General features: G+C 43.0%; 2 protein-coding genes across 5 annotated transcripts in view; one reads left to right on the forward strand and one right to left on the reverse strand.

Annotated features, from left to right (window-relative positions):
• The first annotated feature begins 78 nt into the window (after positions 1-78).
• On the forward strand, positions 79-9,834 carry ZC2HC1C (zinc finger C2HC-type containing 1C). Of its 2 annotated transcripts, XM_027120061.1 has the most exons (3): positions 79-279; positions 1,127-2,469; positions 9,262-9,834. In XM_027120061.1, exons 2-3 carry the CDS (start codon positions 1,147-1,149, stop codon positions 9,523-9,525), a joined length of 1,587 nt encoding a protein of 528 aa, XP_026975862.1. In that variant the 5' UTR covers positions 79-279; positions 1,127-1,146; the 3' UTR covers positions 9,526-9,834. The 2 variants fall into 2 exon arrangements, with proteins under 2 accessions (XP_026975862.1, XP_026975863.1); XM_027120062.1 differs by lacking the exon at positions 79-279 and having other exon boundaries at positions 288-2,469.
• Positions 9,835-11,374: 1,540 nt separating this feature from the next.
• Positions 11,375-19,157, reverse strand: part of NEK9 (NIMA related kinase 9) — a 39,158-nt gene continuing 31,375 nt past the window's right edge. For all 3 annotated transcript variants that reach the window (XM_027120065.1, XM_027120064.1, XM_027120063.1), the window contains 2 exons: positions 17,725-17,934; positions 11,375-15,486 (listed from right to left, as the gene is read on the reverse strand). In XM_027120065.1, coding sequence (XP_026975866.1) covers positions 15,364-15,486; positions 17,725-17,934 — 333 coding nt within the window. In that variant the 3' untranslated portion in view covers positions 11,375-15,363. The remainder of the gene's footprint in view (positions 15,487-17,724; positions 17,935-19,157) is intronic.

The following is a 19,157-nucleotide window of genomic DNA, read 5'->3' on the forward strand; positions in this document are numbered from 1 at the left end:
GGGACACCGGGTCAGGCGACACTCTGGTCGACCGCGCCCGCGCCCGGGGCGGCGCCCGGTGGTTTGCGGACTGCGCTTGCGCACGCCTCACCCACCCACCCACCGCGGAATTCGCGGCGAGGTGGGGCTGGGCGCCCACGCTCTCCCGTCTCCAGGCAACGGGAAAAACAGAGGCCAGCTGAGAGCGCCTGCGCGGCCGTCGGTGGAGGGAGGGTTCGTGGTCGGGAAAACTAAGTCCTGGGGTTTCCCCTGAGCAACAGCTGTCCCCGAGAGCCTCAGGTACGCGGAAGGGTGGGGAGACGTGGGGTCAGCACCTTGACCTCCCAAGGGCCCGACAGATTGTAGAGCGAGGGCTTGTCCCCAAAGCGGAGTCTCCAGTAGAGGCTTCCCGGTTGAGCCCTCCAGGTCAGAATGCGACTTAGGCGTTACGGATGTAAAACCCGCGGCGGCCAGATCAGGTGGTCCCCGCCTCTCAGATTACAGACCTGCCGTCTGTGCCGCGGGAACTCCTTGGGTGAGGGTTTGCCAGTCAGGCACCTGCTGCAGGCCCTGAGCTGCAGCAGCTGTGCTCTTTGGGGTCAAGCATTGTTTCAGCAGGAGGGAAGCCCCGAGAGCTCTTTGTGCCAGTCACTTAGCAATTGGCCGCAGTTTTCTCACCTATAAAATGATGGGGCTAGACTTGGAGTCCTAAGGTCCCTAAATTCGAGTCCTGTAACTCTGAGAGAACCCCTCAGTTTACAGATGAAGAAACTGGAGCCAGCGAGGGGAAGCTGCTTGTCCTGTGTCACAGGCCTAAAAACTGACTTTCAATCCAATAGCTCTTTCCACCTGCTACAGAGTATGCTGTGTATGGCAGAGGCTGGTACTGATACAAAGGAAAGCCAGGTGACAGGAACACCTGTATCACATTCCTTTTTCTATCCTCAGGACCTAATAAGCACCCGCAAGACATAATAAGTGTTCACCAAATGCTTATTGAATGAAAGCTCTGGCAGACCCAGCACCACTGTCCCTAAGAAGTCTAAGGGAAAATGTGGGTAGGACAAATGTAGAAACAGTTTACTTTAGCAGCCGACATGAACCTCAGACAAACTCCTCACATACATCTGGTTTAAATCTCCCCTAGGCTTTCAGTCCACGCCCTGAATGGCTGGTCTCCAGTTGTCACTGCCTCTGCCTGTGGGCATTATGCTCCCACAGAATAAAACGGAAGCTCCAGAGCTCCACTCAGCTAAGCAAGACCCCTCTGAAAAAGGTGACTCTTCCCAGCGGTCCTCTATGGGGCACCCGAGGAACAATGTCCAGCAGAAGCTTTTGAGCAACCAAGAGCAGACGCTGGATAATCTCTACACTCACCCCAAATGGAACACCTGCACGAAAGCCCAGAGCTACTCTTATCCCTGCTGTGCTGGAATCAGCCAGCAAGACTCAAGAAGCAATCCCCAGGGCCAAGCAAAGTGTTTGTTTTACTCACCAGGCCCTCAATCCCAGTATCCCAAAGCAAATAACCAGGAATTCATCCCCTTTTCAAAGAAGCGAGTTGGGGTGGACCGGGCATACCCACTGAAACCTGTGTTTCACCGGAAGCCCCATAGTACAGGTGAGGCTGGCACTGATGGGGACCAGAATGTCTCTCCAAGACCCCCTGAGCCAAGAAAGTTTTCATACAATAGCTTTGGTTCAAGGAACTGGGTGAATTCATCTGTGGTTGGTACAGTTGCTGCCAGTCAGGAGGACAGGGTCATGGCAAACCCCAACAGGACGGAGTGGATGCAGATCCAAAGACTAGAGGCTGCAGGGGAGAGTTTAGAGGAGGAAATCCGCAGAAAAGAGGCTCTTCTGAGGGAAAAGCTGAAGAAGACAGAGGAGGAACTCAGAAGGATCCAGAAGGAAAAAGAACAGGCTGAGGAAAATGAAAAAAGAGAGCTGCAGAGAATGGTACTCCCCGGGAGGAGAGTTAAAGGCAATACCACATACAAACCTATCTTCTCCCCAGAATTCATGTCTGAGGAAGTCTTCAGTAGAGACACAGGAGAGGATGAAACTTGGGGACGGTCTCAAGAAAGATCTAGTCCATTCCAGTTCTCTGATTATGGAGTTCAGAAGCTCAAAAGGGAAAGACTGGTGGCAAGCAATAACAACATCCGAGACCGAGTCTCAGGGCAATCGAAGGAGACGTTTTCTCAAGCTTCAGAAGCGCCGCTCAGTGCTTTGCGGAGGTCCACCAGCAATTCTAGCTCGTCTAGGGCACCACACTCCTCGGGCTCCGGCTGTTCCACTGAAGAGCCAGAACGGGGTGAGTGCAGCCACTGTGGCCGAAAGTTCCTCTTGCTCAGGCTGGAGAGACACTCCAACGTCTGCCGCAGGATGCAGAGTTCCAAGAGGAAAGTGTTTGATTCCTCCAGGGCCCGGGCCAAGGGCACAGAACTAGAGCAGTACTTGAACTGGAAGGAACCAGCCCCAGTCAAGGTAACAAGGGCCTTATGGATTTGCCTTGAGTGGGGATCATTTTAAGGCCTGTTATATACTCATCCATTTTCTTTAAAAAAAATTTCATGTGTCATATGGGGAGAAAGTGAGAATTAACGTTTGATTTATTGATTACTACTGTGTGCCAGTCACAGTGATGGGAGCTTTTCATATGATCCTCACCACAACCCTGTGAAGATTTCATTATCTTTTATCAGTTCAAAAATCAAGTGTCAGAGAGGTTAACTTGCTTGAAATCACAAACAGTCTTAAATGACAGTCAGCATATAAATCTGGGTCAGAATGACTCCAAAAATCTAGACTTAAAAAATATATGTCCTTGGGCTTCCCTGGTGGTGCAGTGGTTGACAGTCCGCCTGCCGATGCAGGGGACATGGGTTCGTGCCCCGGTCCGGGAAGATCCCACATGCCGCGGAGCGGCTGAGCCCGTGGGCCATGGCCGCTGAGCCTGCGCGTTCGGGGCCTGTGCTCCGCGGCGGGAGAGGCCACAGCAGTGAGAGGCCCGCGCACCGCAAAAAAAAGAAAAAGAAAAAAAAAATATGTGTGTGTGTGTGTGTGTGTGTGTGTGTGTCCTTTTGATTATAAAAGTAATAAACACTTACTTTAGAAAATTTAAGAGAATGAAAAATATAAAGAAAAATATTATGAAGCATTTCACTACCCTGAGAGAATTCTTCGCTCTCTGCAATATATTCTGCCCCCTCCCAAGATTAGGACTTGCTACCACTCCTATAAGCTGTATCTATTTTTTCAAGATTGGCTAATTTTGATATACCTTCTTAGTAAATACATGAAACACAATTGTTTGGAATTCTTTTTCTCCCCATTTAGAGAGTAAACACCTTAAGGTTAGAAGACTTTATTTTATTTTTTTAATAATTTTTATTGGGGTATAGTTGATTGACAATGTTGTGTTAGTTTCAGGTGTACAGCAAAGTGAATCAGTTATATGTATATATATATATATATATCCACTCTTTTTTAGATTCTTTTCCCATATAGGTCATCACAGAATATTGAGTAGAGTTCCCTGTGCTATACAGTAGGTCCTTGTTAGTTATCTATTTTATTTTTAAATTTTTATTTATTTATTTATTTTTTGTGGTACACGGGCCTCCCACTGCCGCGGCCCCTCCCGCCACGGAGCACAGGCTCCGGACGCACAAGCCCAGCGGCCACGACCCACGGGCCCAGCCGTTCCGCGGCACGCGGGACCCTCTTGGACCGGGGCACGAACCCGCACCCCCAGCATCGGCAGGCGGACCTCCAACCACTGCGCCACCAGGGAAGACCTATTTTTATTTTTTAAAACTTATTTTTGGCTGTGTTGGGTCCTCATTGCTGCGCACGGGCTTTCTCTAGTTGCGGCGAGCAGGGGCTACTCTTCTTGCGGTGTGCAGGCTTCTCATTGCAGTGGCTTCTCTTGTTGTGGAGCACAAGCTCTAGGCACGCGGGCTTCAGTAGTTGTGGCACGTGGGCTCAGTAGTTGTGGCTCGTGGGCTCTAGAGCACAGGCTCAGTAGTTGTGGTGCATGGGCTTAGCTGCTCCGTGGCATGTGGGATCTTCCTGGAGCAGGACCCAAACCCGTGTCCCCTGCATTGGCAGGAGGATTCTTAACCACTGCGCCACCAGGGAAGTCCAGTTATCTATTTTATATACAGTAGTGTATATATCTCAATCCCAATCTCCCGATTTATTCCCCCCCAGCACTCCCTCCTGGCAACCACAAGTCGGTTCCCTATGTTTGTGACTCTATTTCTGTTCTGGAAACAAGCTCATTTGTACCTTTTTTTTTTTGGTTTAACCATATACCATTCTAAGTACTCTAGATTACATATACTATCTCACATAATTTCCCAACAATACTACTACTATCCCATTTTAGATATGAGGCAAGAAGTTAAGTAACATGCCCAAGATGACACACACACACATATATATATATATATTTTTTTTTCTATGTCATAATATTGACATTCAGTCCAGTAATCTTCCACTGCAACAGCTCCTTTACTTTGCAGTGAAAATTGATTTGTATATTTTTTGCCTCTGAGTCCTTGTGGAATTTTTTTTTTAAATTCAAACAGAAAGTCACTAAAATTATAATCATCCTCATCAGTTCACTCTGTCCCATGTAATTAATTTTTTTATCCTGATCTTTTGTTAGCACTTTTATGAGTTCATCAGTTTTCCATTAGAGTTCTGAAAATGCTTATCCATTCAGTTCAGCAGTATAGTCAGTTACCAGAAGCCTGTACTTGTCAGAGTCTTTTCCATGAATTCCTTGAAGATGAAACCCTTTTATAGGAACATTTTTGCAAAAGCATCAGAGTACACCCAGAACTCTCTGTAAATGACCAAAGACTTAAAAATGACCACGGTTAAAGATTTGATGAAAGTTCATAATAATGCAGTTGACAAGGAAATTTAGTTATTTCTGAGATATACATTTTAAAGTAATAACTAGAATTATGACTTATAACATTATACCAGAACATATAAGATTTTTAGAAATTTCATGTAATGTCTGAAACATTTATATTAACATATTTCCATACAAATAACCCAAAGAAAGTTTAGTATTAGTTGTTTTTTTGGTTTGTTTGGTTTTTTATACTGCAGGTTCTTATTAGTCATCAGTTTTATACACATCAGTGTATACATGTCAATCCCAATCGCCCAATTCAGCTTCCACATATAAGTGATATCATATGATATTTGTCTTTCTCCGTCTGACTTACTTCACTCAGTATGACAATCTCCAGGTCCATCCATGTTGCTGCAAATGGCATTATTTCATTCATTATTTTTATAGCTGAGTAATATTCCATTGTGTATATGTACCACATCTTCTTTATCCACTCCTCTGCTGATGTACATTTAGGTTGCTTCCATGTCTTGGCTACTGTAAATAGTGCTGCTATGGACATTGGGGTGCATGTATCTTTTTGAATTATGGTTTTCTCCAGATATATGCTCAGAAGTGGGATTGCTGGATTAGAGGACTTCGTCTTTGGTGAACATTCCTAGCTGCAGAAAAATGTTGTAAAAAGTGACTTTGAGACACTTCCATACATTTGGGGGAACTTCATAGGCACATTTGGATAGTCAGATCTGGAGAAGATTGTCTGGTGAAGCTTCTACCACCTTGTCAAGGTTATAACACTGGGGTTGTAAATGAGTGTTTCTCAAAGTGTGGCATGCTGACATGCATTTTTTATTTCAGTAATTGTAATGCGTATTAGAAAAGTAAAACATAGTAAGCCCTTGATTTCTAGGAATCATGAATTTAAAGAAAAATAGTAAGAGGGATTAAGTGAAAGTGGTATGCAAATGATCAAAATGTGCGAAAGCCTAGACCACAGGATCTCAAAGCCCGTCCAGCTCTGAGTCTCGTAAACTGTGAGAGTGTTATTCTATTTTCATTTCCTTCCAACCCTCCCACTGCCACGCTAACACCTCTTGTCCGTTAGCACTTTACAGTTTATGTGTGTATTTGCGGGGCTTTTAAAAACTCACGTTTATGTGGTGGCTGTTAAGAGAAGTCTTTTGCAGTCTTAATTATTTCTTTCAATACGATATGGGAGATCACTACAAGAAAGTCCTTTCCATGTTTAGCGACGATCTCCCTGAAATCGGGTTTCCAACGAGAAGTCAACATTTTGCCCTTGCAGATAATGATATGATCATCAGTTCCTGTTCTATCCTGTTTTTTTTTCTGGTCAACCCAATAATCCCCTTGGGTATTCTCTGTCCCACTATAGTGGTTTATTTCTGGCCAGAACCTAAAAGAATCTTGTGTTTCTTAAATTCCCAAATACAGTAGCAATAAAGCAAAAAAAAAAAAAAGGGTTTCTGAGATCAGATGCCCTAGCTTTGTGGAAACCAGTTTGAGGAAATATGTTGCATTGAGGACATCAAGGCAGAAAGGATCTGGATTGAGATGGACTCCTCTCCTTGGACCGTCCCAAGTTTTATTCCAAAGCTTTGTGCCTTTGTAAGCTGAGTGGTTTGTGTCTCTCTGTTATTCCTTCAGTGTACTTGCAAGAACAGGTGATTTTTCTTTTATCCTTTAATATTCACATAACTTCCAGCAGACTCATACTCTTGTCTCTCTACTAGACCTTATGTATTTGAGCATAGAGACTATATCTTTCTGCTTTGTGATTAATAAGTGTTAATTGAATAAACTTCAGTACAATGAAGAATCAAAGTATAAGTATCATATAGTTGAGGAACTTTCCCCTAATTCAATTCTAAAGGTTCCTAAATAGCATCTCTAACACTCTGATTCTCTTGCCTTGGCTGTTTCAGTAAGATTTTCCTGATGGATCCTTTCTTTTCCTTTGATAACATCTCTTCCTATATTCATCACCAAGCAGCTACTTGCTTTTCTTTTTTCTTCTTTTTAAAATTAATATTCTTTTCATCTGAGTAGTATTTGAATACATTTGAAAAATCATGCAGTACTGAGTGACCTATAATGCAGATCAACAGTATTTTGCCTCATCCCTCTCTGGCCCCTCGTCTGGCTCCCACAGGCAGTTCTGATAGATGGCTCTTCTGGTATGCATTTCCATATTTCTAAATAATATACTTATTTGCTTGATGTATCAATTTTGCACATTATCTGTTGACCTCTTATGGACACTCTGGGTTCTTATCCCCTCTCCTCCCACTTTTCTCCTTCCCTTATCCTTCCATTGTAGTGATATCACAGTTTGGGGTTAAACCAGTAGTCAGCTGTTTATGTGATAATAACCATATAAATTTTGTTCACTGCTGAGTGGACAGATTCTGCCCCTGCCCACATTCACCCAGAGTTAATAACTGACCCATGTTTTAATTTGCTTGGTTTCCTACATACCTAATTGTATTTTTTTTCCCCTGAATGATCTGCCCAGTATCAGACACCTGTTAATGTTTTTCTATCAGTTTGACTTTTTTTTCTTCTGGAACCTCCATCCCACCATTCTTTTTCTTCCTGCTCCAGTCCAGACTGGCTCTTCTCCAGGCCTGGTGCAGACCTGTTGTTTGGAACTTCTCTCTGCTTCTCTCCTGTTTCCAGCACCCTGTGTCTTCCTTTTTCTTGCTTTACTCCTTGCTTTGCTGAAGCTTTATTAAGAAAGGTGCACGGGAGGCATATTTTTTGTCTTGGGATGAATTAAAATATCGATATAATAGCTTTATTTTTGATTGATGAATCGGCCAGGTAGAGAATTCTAGCTGGAAAATTATTTTCTGTTAGAACTTTTATGGCATTTTCCCACTAGCTTTTAGCATCCAATGTTACTGTTGAGAAATCTGATACCATTTTGATTTCTGCTCCATTATATGAAACCTATAGATTTTTTTTTTTCTTAAAACTTATAGGGTTCTCTCTTTATTCTACAATGATTGTGTTGGATAGTGGGTAGGCCATTTCAATCTCAAGGGTAGTGATATTTATTTCTAAGAATGTTTATTGTCTTCTTTAATAATTTCCTCCTTGTGCTTTCTGTTTTTGGAACTCCTATTAGTCAGTGTTGGACTTTCTAGATTGACTTCCTAATTTTCTGATCTTTTCTACTTTCCATCTTGATCCTTTTTCCCATTCTGCGTAACTTTTCTGACATTATTTTACAACAGTTCTATTTTTAGCTATTGCAGTATTAATTTATAATAGTTCTTTCTGGTTCTCTCATTCCTTTTTCATAGTATATATATTCTTGTTTCATAGATAAAATCTCTTCTAACACTACTTTGATATTATGATTTTTTGTAAAAAAATTTCTTCTGCTACCTGCTTTGTTGCTACTTCCTGAGCGTGTATGCATGTGTGTTCCTGTACTTGTTTGGTCTCTTCCTTGTTAGAGCTTTACTGACTGTCCGTTCATATTTAAGCTTAAGTGGGGCTTGTTGACTGAGGGCTTTCATATTAGGGTTGTCAAACAGTGAGCCTTTTAATTGGGGTCCCTCAGAATCAGCATCTCAACTTTTCTCTCAACTGCTTGGTGCCTCCAGAGAACTCCTGCCTCCTATGAGGGTGCCTGTGTCTGGTACTCTGGGAGCTGAGTGGGGGAAGGAAGCTGACAGTTAATTCCACAATACATTGCGTACACTTGCCCTTAATCTCCATTTTCAGCCCCTAGATTAACCCTGCTCTCCACTGTGCCTGGATGTCCTGAGTCTGAAACCTGTCTGGTTCAATTTCTCCAGAGAGGGTGCTGGAAGTGTTGGACACTTGGATGTGCAAGGTGGAGAGGAGCCCTGGGAGCCAACCTGTTCACCTCCCCCTTCCCACTACCTGTATTTCCAAGCACTGAGCCTCCCAGGGGTTCTGCTGGGAAATAGGCTTGCCTCTCAGTACTATCGGCCTTTGCAGGCCCTTAGTTTAAGTCAGCGGTCCCAGACTTTTTGGCACCAGGGGCCGGTTTTGTGGAAGGCAGTTTTTCCATGGGTGGGGTGGGGAGGGGGATAGTTCAGGCCGTGATGCGAGCAATGGGGGAGCAGCAGATGCAGCTTCGCTCGCTGCTTGCCCGCCGCTTGCCCGCCGCTCACCTCCTGCTGTGCGGCCTGGTTCCTAACAGTCGGTGGACCAGAACCAGTCCGCAGCCCCGGGGGCGCTGGGGGCCCCTGGTTTAAGTGCCTCCACTCTGGCAAGTCAGTTATCATTGTCGCTTCTTTCCTGTTCTCTTTGACCTTAATTTCCTTACTGTCATTCTAACGGAGACTCAGGAAGGGGATGAGATAGACACCAAGTTAAATGATCAGTCTTCCTTCAACTTACAGGCTGAACCTCCTTGGAAGAGCAACTGGAAACAGAAGCACGAATCTTTCATCCGTACCCTCCGTCAGGCTCGAGAGGTCCAGCAGATAATTGCCAAAGGTGGAAACCCCTCTGACCTGCCTCCCATCCTGCCTGCAGAAAATCCAGACTATATTCAGTGTCCTCACTGTAGCCGCCACTTTGCTCCCAAGGTGGCAGAGTGGCACATTCCTAAGTGTAAGACCATCAAGAACCGCCCTCCACCTCCAAGGAAGCACTGCAGTTGAGCAGACAACAGTGGAAACTTCCTTGATAGTCCAGAAGGCTCCGCTTCTCTTCAGCAGTAAATGGGAGTAGAATAATTTGATGCAGAGCAGAAAGAACTAAAACTTTTACATCTCCCAGGTCTGCCTGCAGAGCTGAAATCGGTGAAGAGAGAGAGACCCATTGCTGAGCAGCAGGAGGCAACAGGAAGCCTCAGCTTCCCACTAAATCACCGCCTGCGGCTGGTGCGCCTCATGTTATTGCCCTAAGAACTGATGGGTGAGGGCACGTAAGAGTAGCGAGGAGGCTACATTAAAGCTCTCTTCTTGCAAGCCTGATTGTGGTTTGTGCTAGTTAAGTGCCTGCATTTGCTGTGCCTTCTTGCCACTGCCTCTGCATGTATGTCTATGGCTTCTGTTAACTCCTCTTGTTCTTGCAAGAAGTTGGCTCGTTGGTATCAGAGGATCATGGTATCTTATAAAAAATACAGTTTTGCCGTAAGACAAATGACCTCCCTGATACGTGGTCCTGGCCAAAAGTCAATACAAGCATGGAAGGTTCAGGCGCCAGTATGTCCTAAAGCCTCCCCATGTTGTACTGTGTAATAAAGGGAACCTCATCTTTATGTACAATACTTTACAGGGTAGGGATGGGGAAAAGCACACTATGTCTCTGCAGTTGTTCCTTCCTAATGGATTTCATATGTCAGAAAAAAAAAAAAGGAAGGAAGGAACTTTAGTTTCAGCTATTGGTAGCACTCTGCTTTCAAATCAGGTTGGTTTAATGACTTTTAAAATGAAGCAGCAAAATATACCATCAAAGCAACCTGGGACATTCTGGTGTCACATGTCCCTGCTGATCACATCACAGTAAACTTCTATTCTAGAAAGTAAACTTTGAAGGAAAAGATAGCAGATCTAAAATTTTCTCTGGGCAGAATCATGCCTACTGCAAGTAACCTTCATAATTAGGCCTTCAATAAATGGGTTTGAGGAATTTAAAATTAAACAAATAATAAAATGAGTGAGTCTTAGACTTGTCAAATGGGAGAAGTGATAAGGTAATGTCTGATGGGGTAGAAGCTATCAGTTCAGGTAGGATGAAGCTAACACAACAGATCTGAAATACTAGTAAGATTACTGTCCTGAGAGTATCACTCAAATTGTTAGTTTAAAACACTGGATAAGATGTGACAAAGTGAGAGAGTGGCATGGACATATATACACTACCAAACGTAAAATAGATAGCTAGTGGGAAGCAGCTGCATGGCACAGGGAGATCAGCTCGGTGGTTTGTGACCACCTAGAGGGGTGGGATAGGGAGGGTGGGAGGGAGGGAGACGCAAGAAGGAGGAGATCTAGGGACATATGTATAACTGATTCACTTTGTTATAAAGCAGAAACTAACACACCATTGTTAAGCAATTATACTCCAATTAAGATGTTAAAACAGAAAAAACAAACAAACAAAAAAAAACACTGGAGAAAAATCAACTAACCTGACCTGGGCAAAGGGGACTGTGCAGACCACAAAACCACATTTACTAAACTACAGATGGCCACTCACTCTTGTTCCATTTCCTCTGCAGCTTCTGCTGAGTGGCTGGGCTAACAGATCAGACCAATTTGATATGCAAGTTTAAGGCTTTAGCTGTGAAGCTGCTAGACGCTAGGCTAAAAAAATGATGTTTTAAAAAACTGCATGTATTGCTTTATGCTCTTCATAACTGTTACAAAGAAAGAGAGGTATCACATAATAGGGCTTTTTGGTTGGTCATTCAAAGAAAACTCACAGAGAGACACTGGATATTTAACCCAATATATACATTCTCCAGTCAAGTTTAATGAGGTACCCACTTTAAGTTTCACACTTGATGGTAAAAGCAGTAGGTGACTAGAATAAGTGGTGGCCAAGGTCACACAGTGGTAGCCTGTGGACTGCTTTGCCCCACAGGTATGTTTTATTTGACTGACATAGTATTAAAAATATAATCTGACATTAAAAAATTGGGATATGGAGTATCTTTTGAGAAACTGGAAGTTCTGGAAACCCTGGGCCTGCACCCTGTATAGCACCAACTGAGTGGGATTTAGAATCAGTTGCTCCTTCCAGACGGGGTGGAGCACGATCACCACAGCCCCGCCTGGCGTGCTTCACTTATTTGCCTTGTCTGCCTGGCCTGGAAGCCCTGGATGACATTATAAAGGTCACAGACCAGGGGCCTCCAGGGAGAACAAATGTTGTGTGTGTGGGGAGTGCTTTCTTATGCTGCTAGAGGAACAAAGAATAGTCAATGCCATAGTGTTCCCTTCGATCTCAACATGTTTAGGCCTTTGATTATATCAGGAATATCTATTAGCCTTTTAAATTTAGCTTGATCGGATCTTTGGGAAGAAGAACCTTTTTCTATCTACATCTCTTCCTAGATAGCAGAGGATGACAGAGGATAAATAAATGCTGCTTGTTAATGTCCGTGTTTTATACTACTTTATCCAAGAAACTTTAGTGCAAGTAGATGTTATAAATTTTAAAGCTCAAAAGGTTAAGCAATGAGAAAAAATCTTACCGTGAAACTCACTTCGTTAAAAAGTATATGCAGTGTATTGAATGCAGCACAGCACCTTCGGCCAACATTTGCTTTAGGTCATCAGTTTGTCACTTTTCACAACTACACAGGAGGCAGCAGAGATGTGATATAGTGTTTTTCTCCCTAATGTTCGTAATTCTGTGAGGTTTAGTGCTCAGCATGTTTATTTCCATAGTTAATCACTGAAGCAATAAATGATTTTTTTGCTTTGTGGCAGGAAGGAACTTGTTTCGTAGTCCTGACTACAGCCCACTCTGCCCTGACACTATCATGAATAATATTTCTTTGGGGGCCCAAGGATGCTCATTTGAAATAATTCATTTACAATACATCCTTGCACCAGAGTTGTTCTATCGTGAATGTTTCCAAATCTACGGCAAAATCAAATGAAATGTGAGTTAAGGCTGCTCTTCTCTAAACCTTAGCGAACTGTTCAGCCAAGAGAAGTCACAACGTGGCTGTGCCAGGGAGACCAAACACACTTCAGCCTTTGTGCGGGAAAACAGTTTTACAAACATAAACTGGCAGTACCTTGAAAAAGCCCACTGTGGAGATAAGTACAAGACATGACCCTTCCTCTTTTAATGGCTCATCTTTTTCTCCTTCTGCATTTTAAGCACTATATTTTAGAAGTTTTGGGGGAAAAAAAGTTGTAGCAGCAAAAATGATTCTATTAGTAAGAAAAAGAAACTGGCAAGAAGCAAAGATTATTTCTGTGCAAAAGTCCCTTGCATTGTTTCTGTTACAAGACCATTTATTTCTTTATTTATATAAAGACTCACTGAAGCAAAAATTCACGAAGGCCTAGAGTCTGTGTGTTTTATCCCCAGTGACTAAGGTCGATGCGTAGGCTCACTGAGGCATAGCACTGATTAAGAGTTTAAATGTTTATTTAAAACAGAAATGTCAAACCACTCCACCCTCAACCTTTCAAACATCTGGCTAACAATAAGCTAATTCTTCAGCAACAATGTCAGAGCAGAGGAGTAACTCAGGTTATACTATAACTCAAAAGCAATACTACTGGAAAACTTAAAACACCTAGCACTACATAAAGAAGAAAAGTAGGTTGCAATTTAAGAGAATCAGCTACAGAAAACCATTCAAAGGCATTTCTGCTGCCTCACCTTTTACTTTTTATCTGATGCATGGCTACCACCTTTGAACTGGTTTCTGTTTGCGTAGCTTTTTGGTGGGAAAAATCATATGGCTATCCCAGGCACAATTTGGCAAAGTGCGAATTGTCTCGAAGGCACAGAACTTAGATTCTCAGCCAGATTAACAGCAAACCTAGACTTCCCAAGGGAACGTGCTAGAGAAAACGACCCCAGCGTTCCACTGCTAGAGTGACTTCCCCTCCGGACCAAGAGCCCAGCTCTCACCCTCCCTTCAGTGCTCACTTTCATCCCATAGTCTCAGCAACATGCCCATGTTCCTCGGTTCCATGGCAGAAGCAATACTCATGATTAACACCCAAAATGACCCTGCCTCTCAGGCCTGCTGAGGTGGTGAGCATGAGGGATACAGGAACGTGAAAGGCCAGTCAGTCCTTAAAAAAAAAAAATCAAAGTTGCATTTACATGATGAATCAAAACCCATTGTTAGGGTTTGTTGCAAACCCCAAGTCCCCAGAACTTGTAACTTTAATCCAGGGTTGGCCCCTTCCCTTATTTTAAGAAAAGGCTTCAGTGATTACATTAGTACCATTGTACTAGGCTTCCCAGAATTGAGAAAACAATGGGAATATTAAACCAAAGAAGATCCCATTGAATAGAGTTGCCCATCCCCAGCTGAGGGGTTTTCCCAGAGCAGCAGCCTTTACACCACCAGTTTTAGGGAAATGGCATAATTTCCATTGCACAGGTCCTTCCAAAATATTAAACAGATATCAAACATTCATTTTTTGGTTGGGGAAAAATGAAACAAAAATTAATTTAGCTCTTTCTAGGGAGGTAGGATATGAGACTCATCAAGGCAGCTCCTGTGACTCAAAATACTAAAGGCTAGGTGGAAACACAACACTCACATCCTTAAGTAAAACCATCAAACATTTCTAGGACACTTTCTCTCTCCGGGAAAGCTAGCTTGCTCCTGTCTACAAGGACATGAAGACACGGGGATCAGAAGGGAGCTGTCAGCCAAATTCCTCTCACTTGGCAGGCTCCTCCTGTTCTGCTAGGCTTCAGGGACTACCTGGTCTGGGGGCTGGCTTTGGGCCACTCAAGTAGGAAAGATGATACAGATTCACTGATATGGCTTCATAAAACACCAAAAGGGGAAACACACTGACTAGACATACAGAAAGGGAGCGGTTGGAGCTGCTGATGTCAAGATCAGAACCCTAAGAGCCATGAAGGCAGAGGCACAAGAAGTCTTCTCAGGGGCAGAAGACTCAGTCACTCTAGGCCCTCTCGAAGACACCGAGTAGAGGCAGCTGAAGGAGGGCCTCCCCTCACAGTTTCCTCTGAAGTCCATTCTTACTGCCCCACAGACTCAATTCTCTACGAGACGCCTCATCTCTCAGAGGAATCTTCCAAAGCTAGGAAATCCCACCCTGCGTTGGCCACAGCCTCACACTCCTGCTGTGTGACGAGGAGGGACCTACCCTTCTTTCTCTACTCCTCACTGAAGAAGTCTCACTCAACCCTCAGAGGAAAAGCAACCTAAGCCCACTGCTCCTCCTCAAGCATTTAGCTGCACAAAATAATTGAACTTTCTGAAAACAAGCTGGAGATTGACTCCACCAGACATACTTTCCTGGACTAAGGCTCCTGAGAGGGCTTAGAACACTTCACCACTCTCCAGATGACCCTGGATGGGCCACACCTGGTTCTAGCCCACTCCAGCTTTACACTTTAACCTCCTCCACCCAGAGGTGCAATGCCTGGTGTTGAATTCCCAAGGCAGCTTCCAATTAATGGTGAAAATGGTAAGTGGGATGTAAGCTGCTACCAGCAAAATTAAGGTGAGCATTGTGTCTCCTCTTCAAAGATGGGATCACCAGATGAGGTACAGAGCTGCTGTTGCTATGGCAGTCACTGAGGACAAAGCCAGGGCCATGGGGCCCTTCCATTCTCCAACACAAAACCACTCCTAGATCCTATCTAATAGGCAATGCTACTCTCCAAGTGTACATGGAAAGTGCTTCAGAGCCTCCGCCTCGCGCTCCTTGTCTGCAAGTGAACGAAGCCAGGAAAGCGCTCTCTGCGTTCAGTAAGTGTGCTGTGAAGGTCTTTGGATTCCAGTTTCCTGGAGGCTATACAGGCTCAGGAGACTAGAGGCTGGGTCTACAGGAGTCTGTTCCCAGGAGGCACCAGGAATCTGAATCTAAATCAGGCTTTGGATCCATTTCCATCTCTTCCTTTGCTGTCTGAGTTCCTTTGGAATGCATCCCCACCTGTCCAGATAAAACACAGTTCCAGGTTAACAACATTGCCACCTAGTTACAGCATTTCAGGACTAGATTTTCAATGCCCACCTCTAAGAATGTGTAGCCATGGTTTTGTGAGAAGCTCATACTACTACCTTAATAATAGGACCTTAGATAAAGTCCACACCTGTACATTTGTTGCAGGTAGGGTGACCAAGTGTCGTGGTTTGCCCAGGACCGCAGGATTTTCTGGGATGCAGAACTCTTCAGTTTTAAAACTCAAACAGCCCTAGGCAAAACAATCCTCCTCCCTCCTACAGCTGCCTATCACTCCATGCTTACTTCAAGTGTGTATATTACTTTCCAAAGTACGTTCATAGACATTATTTCATCTAATTCTCAAAACAACCATACAACAACTATTTTCTTCTTTCAGGTGAGAACCAGGGCTCAGAGAAACAAAGTAATTTGTCCAAACACATAAACCTGGTAAATGGCAAAGCCAAGGTTGACAGTATTTCCCTAACCTAGTTCACTCTATATAGAGCAATACTATGGCCCTTTAAGAACGACTCAGGGGCTTCCCTGGTGGCGCAGTGGTTGAGAGTCTGCCTGCCGATGCAGGGGACACGGGTTCGTGCCCCAGTCTGGGAAGATCCCACATGCCGCAGAGTGGCTAGGCCCGTGAGCCATGGCCGCTGAGCCTGCGCGTCCGGAGCCTGTGCTCCACAAAAGGAGAGGCCACAACAGTGAGAGGCCTGCGAACCCCAAAAAAAAAACAACAAAAAAACGACGCAAGCAGCATCACCGGTGAAGTATTTTTACCAAAAATGTTTTAACTTGAACCCAATCAAGCCTTAAGTCTAAATTCCAGTTTACAGAAATGACAGGGTGACAAAAGAATAAGATAAGCAATGTCTCAGGAAAATAAGGCAAATCCAGAATGTAGGACATTCTGTTAAACAACTGACCCTGTTTCTTCAACAAACCAATGCCATGGAAATTTTTTTTAAAAACGGGAGTAGATGACAACAAAAATAATCGCACAAGACTTCTAAGAAATGATAAAACTTTATGTAAGAACATAAAGGAAGACTTGAATAAATAACTATTCAAGGCTGGGAAGACTCAGCATTACAGACAAGTCAACTCTACTCAAATAAAGATATAATTCAAAGCAAATCTAATAAATTCCAATATAAATACCAAAGGGAGTTTTGAGAAACTTCACTTTTGAGGAATTCTAAGATTCATACAGAAGAAGCAATGTGCAAAAATAGCCAATGTAACCCCAGAAAAGAACAAAAAGGAGCACAGGACTTTCCTTACTGGGAATCAAGGCATTCAAAACTCTAGTATTTTAAATAGGACTAATTAAATAGCTCAAGGCAACAGAAAAGAGATCCTAAAAATGAACCCGTGTGTATGTGGATATTTACAATATATTAAATGTGATCTTTCAAATCAGTGAGGGAAGTATGGATCACTGAACAAAACAATTTAAAAATGTTAAAAAAAAAAGGGGGGGTAGAAGTGGTGATGGAATTGTTCTAGATTAAAAGAAATGAGAAACATAATAGTGTAAAAGGGGGTTCTTGACTGGTTTCTGGTCTAATAAAAACAGTTATAAAGGACATTTTTGTGGGAAAACTGGGAAAATTTGAGTATCAACTGGGTACTAGATGAGAATTGAGAATACTAGTGTTATTTTTGTTAAGTGTGATAATAGTACTGTGGTTCTCCAGAAGAATGACGTCTTTATTTTTAGATATGTGTAATAAAGTATTTAGGAAGGCTATGTCATGACTTTCATAATTTACTTGAAAATGGTTTAGCAAAAAAAGAAAAAGGAAAAAATATACATGCACATACACACACTCATACTTCAAATACACAGATAAATACCTACACATATTTTAAACATACACAGACACAAACACATTTGAAATAATTACAGCAACATGTTAACAACGGTTGAACCTAGATGGTGGATGTATGGGTGTCCACTGAACTGTAATGTTTAAAGTTTTTCATAATAAGTAGAAGAAAAAGCAAAGGTAACAAATATACAATGGAAGTTAGGTGATGAAATGATTTAATCCAGGTGCCTGAAGAAGGACCAAGCATCTGGGATTAATTACAAACATTACATCATCAAAAGGTAAGTACTTGCAAAGAAGTAAGCCTATTTCAGGCACTGGTGTTTTGTTTCTGTGATTCTTCAAAACAGAATTAAAAATTCAATTATCCTTTTAATGCTCTCACCTGCTGCCCTCCTTCTAATTTCTTGTTCAGCTTCTGTAGCTGCGTAAAAATCTGAAGGTTTTCTTGCTGTAACTTCTGTTGTTCAGCCAGACACTTCAACACCAGACCCTGCAATCTCTCAACCTCCACCTGCAGAGTGCTGCATGCACAGGTAGGAGTCAAGGGTGTTCCCTTCCCAGCGCATGTTCCTGCGGGATTCAGCCGAGGTGGCTAGAGAGACAGGAGAAAAGGGTTATAGGAGGTTCTGCCCGGATGCTACAGCTCCCCAATCCAAATGTCCTCTAAGTGCTACCAGATTTTACTTTTAAAGTAACAATATAAAACACATATACACAAAGTAAATGGAAGAGAAACTGAAAACTGCTGGGATTACAATAGAACCTGGCTCTAACGTAACAGAGCAAGAGAACTCTCAGTGCCTCAGTCTGCATTATGGTAAGGTAAAAGAATAATCATCTATTTTGGAGAACTTTGTGAAAAAATTTAAAGTCATTGATATCTTCCTATTTAAAATGCTGAAGTGAGAGAATGCACAATTTGGTTTGGAACAAGTTTTTTTCTTTTCTTTTTTTTTGCACGCCAGCTTTCTCTAGTTGTGGCAAGCAGGGGCTACCCTTCGTTGTGGTGCGCGGGCTTCTCATTGCGGTGGCTTCTCTTGTTGCGGAGCATGGGCTCTAGACGTGCGGGCTTCAGTAGTTGTGGCACACAGGCTCAGCAGTTGTGGCTTGTGGGCTCTAGAGCGCAGGCTCAGTAGTTGTGGCGCACTCTACTCTATGTGCTCCACGGCATGTGGGATCTTCCCAGATGGAACAAGTCTTTCTGATCACAGTGAGGGTACCATGATTCAAAGGGTCAATATTCATGAAATGTAGTGGATTACACTTTAGAAGAGATTTAAGAGGTGTTCAGTAAATAGGATCGCCAAAACAATTCAAGACAGCTAACTGACAGAGGAATTAAAATGTTTACCTTGAAGTTTCAAAGGCTTTATTTCCTCTTCTGGGAAGCTTTTCAATTATCCTAGCCTGGATTTTCCTCCCTTCTTCTACTGTACTTTGTTTATAGGAAGGGTCAACAAATGATAGCCCATGGGCCAAATCCAGCCTACTGCTTGTTTTTATAAATAAAGTTTTATTGGAACATAAGCATGCCCATTCATTATGCATTATTTTTGGCTGCTTCTGTGTTATGATATCAGTATTGAATGGTTGCAAGAGACTGTATGGTCCGCATAGCCTAAAATAATTACTATGTAGCCCTTTAGAAAAAGTTTGATGATCCCTGGTTTACAGTTTTATTGAGATATTTACCACAATTTGATTTCTACCAAAATTAGGTATACATGCATTGCTCCCCCAGTAGACTACAAGTATTATTTCTTACTTACATTTAGAACCTCCAACCTACCCTAGCAGTGTCATGAAAAGTTGGAT

This window comes from Aethalodelphis obliquidens, unplaced genomic scaffold, assembly GCF_003676395.1.
Source record: "Aethalodelphis obliquidens isolate GAN/ISIS:26980383/991018 unplaced genomic scaffold, ASM367639v1 scaffold21, whole genome shotgun sequence".
NCBI classification, from domain to species: Eukaryota; Metazoa; Chordata; class Mammalia; order Artiodactyla; family Delphinidae; genus Aethalodelphis; species Aethalodelphis obliquidens.

Coding starts and splice junctions, on each gene's coding strand:
- ZC2HC1C (XM_027120061.1), top strand. CDS start 1,147: ATGGCTGGTCTCCAGTTGTCACTGCCTCTGCCTGTGGGCATTATGCTC. Junction 2,470..9,261: donor AGGAACCAGCCCCAGTCAAG/GTAACAAGGGCC, acceptor TTCAACTTACAG/GCTGAACCTCCTTGGAAGAG.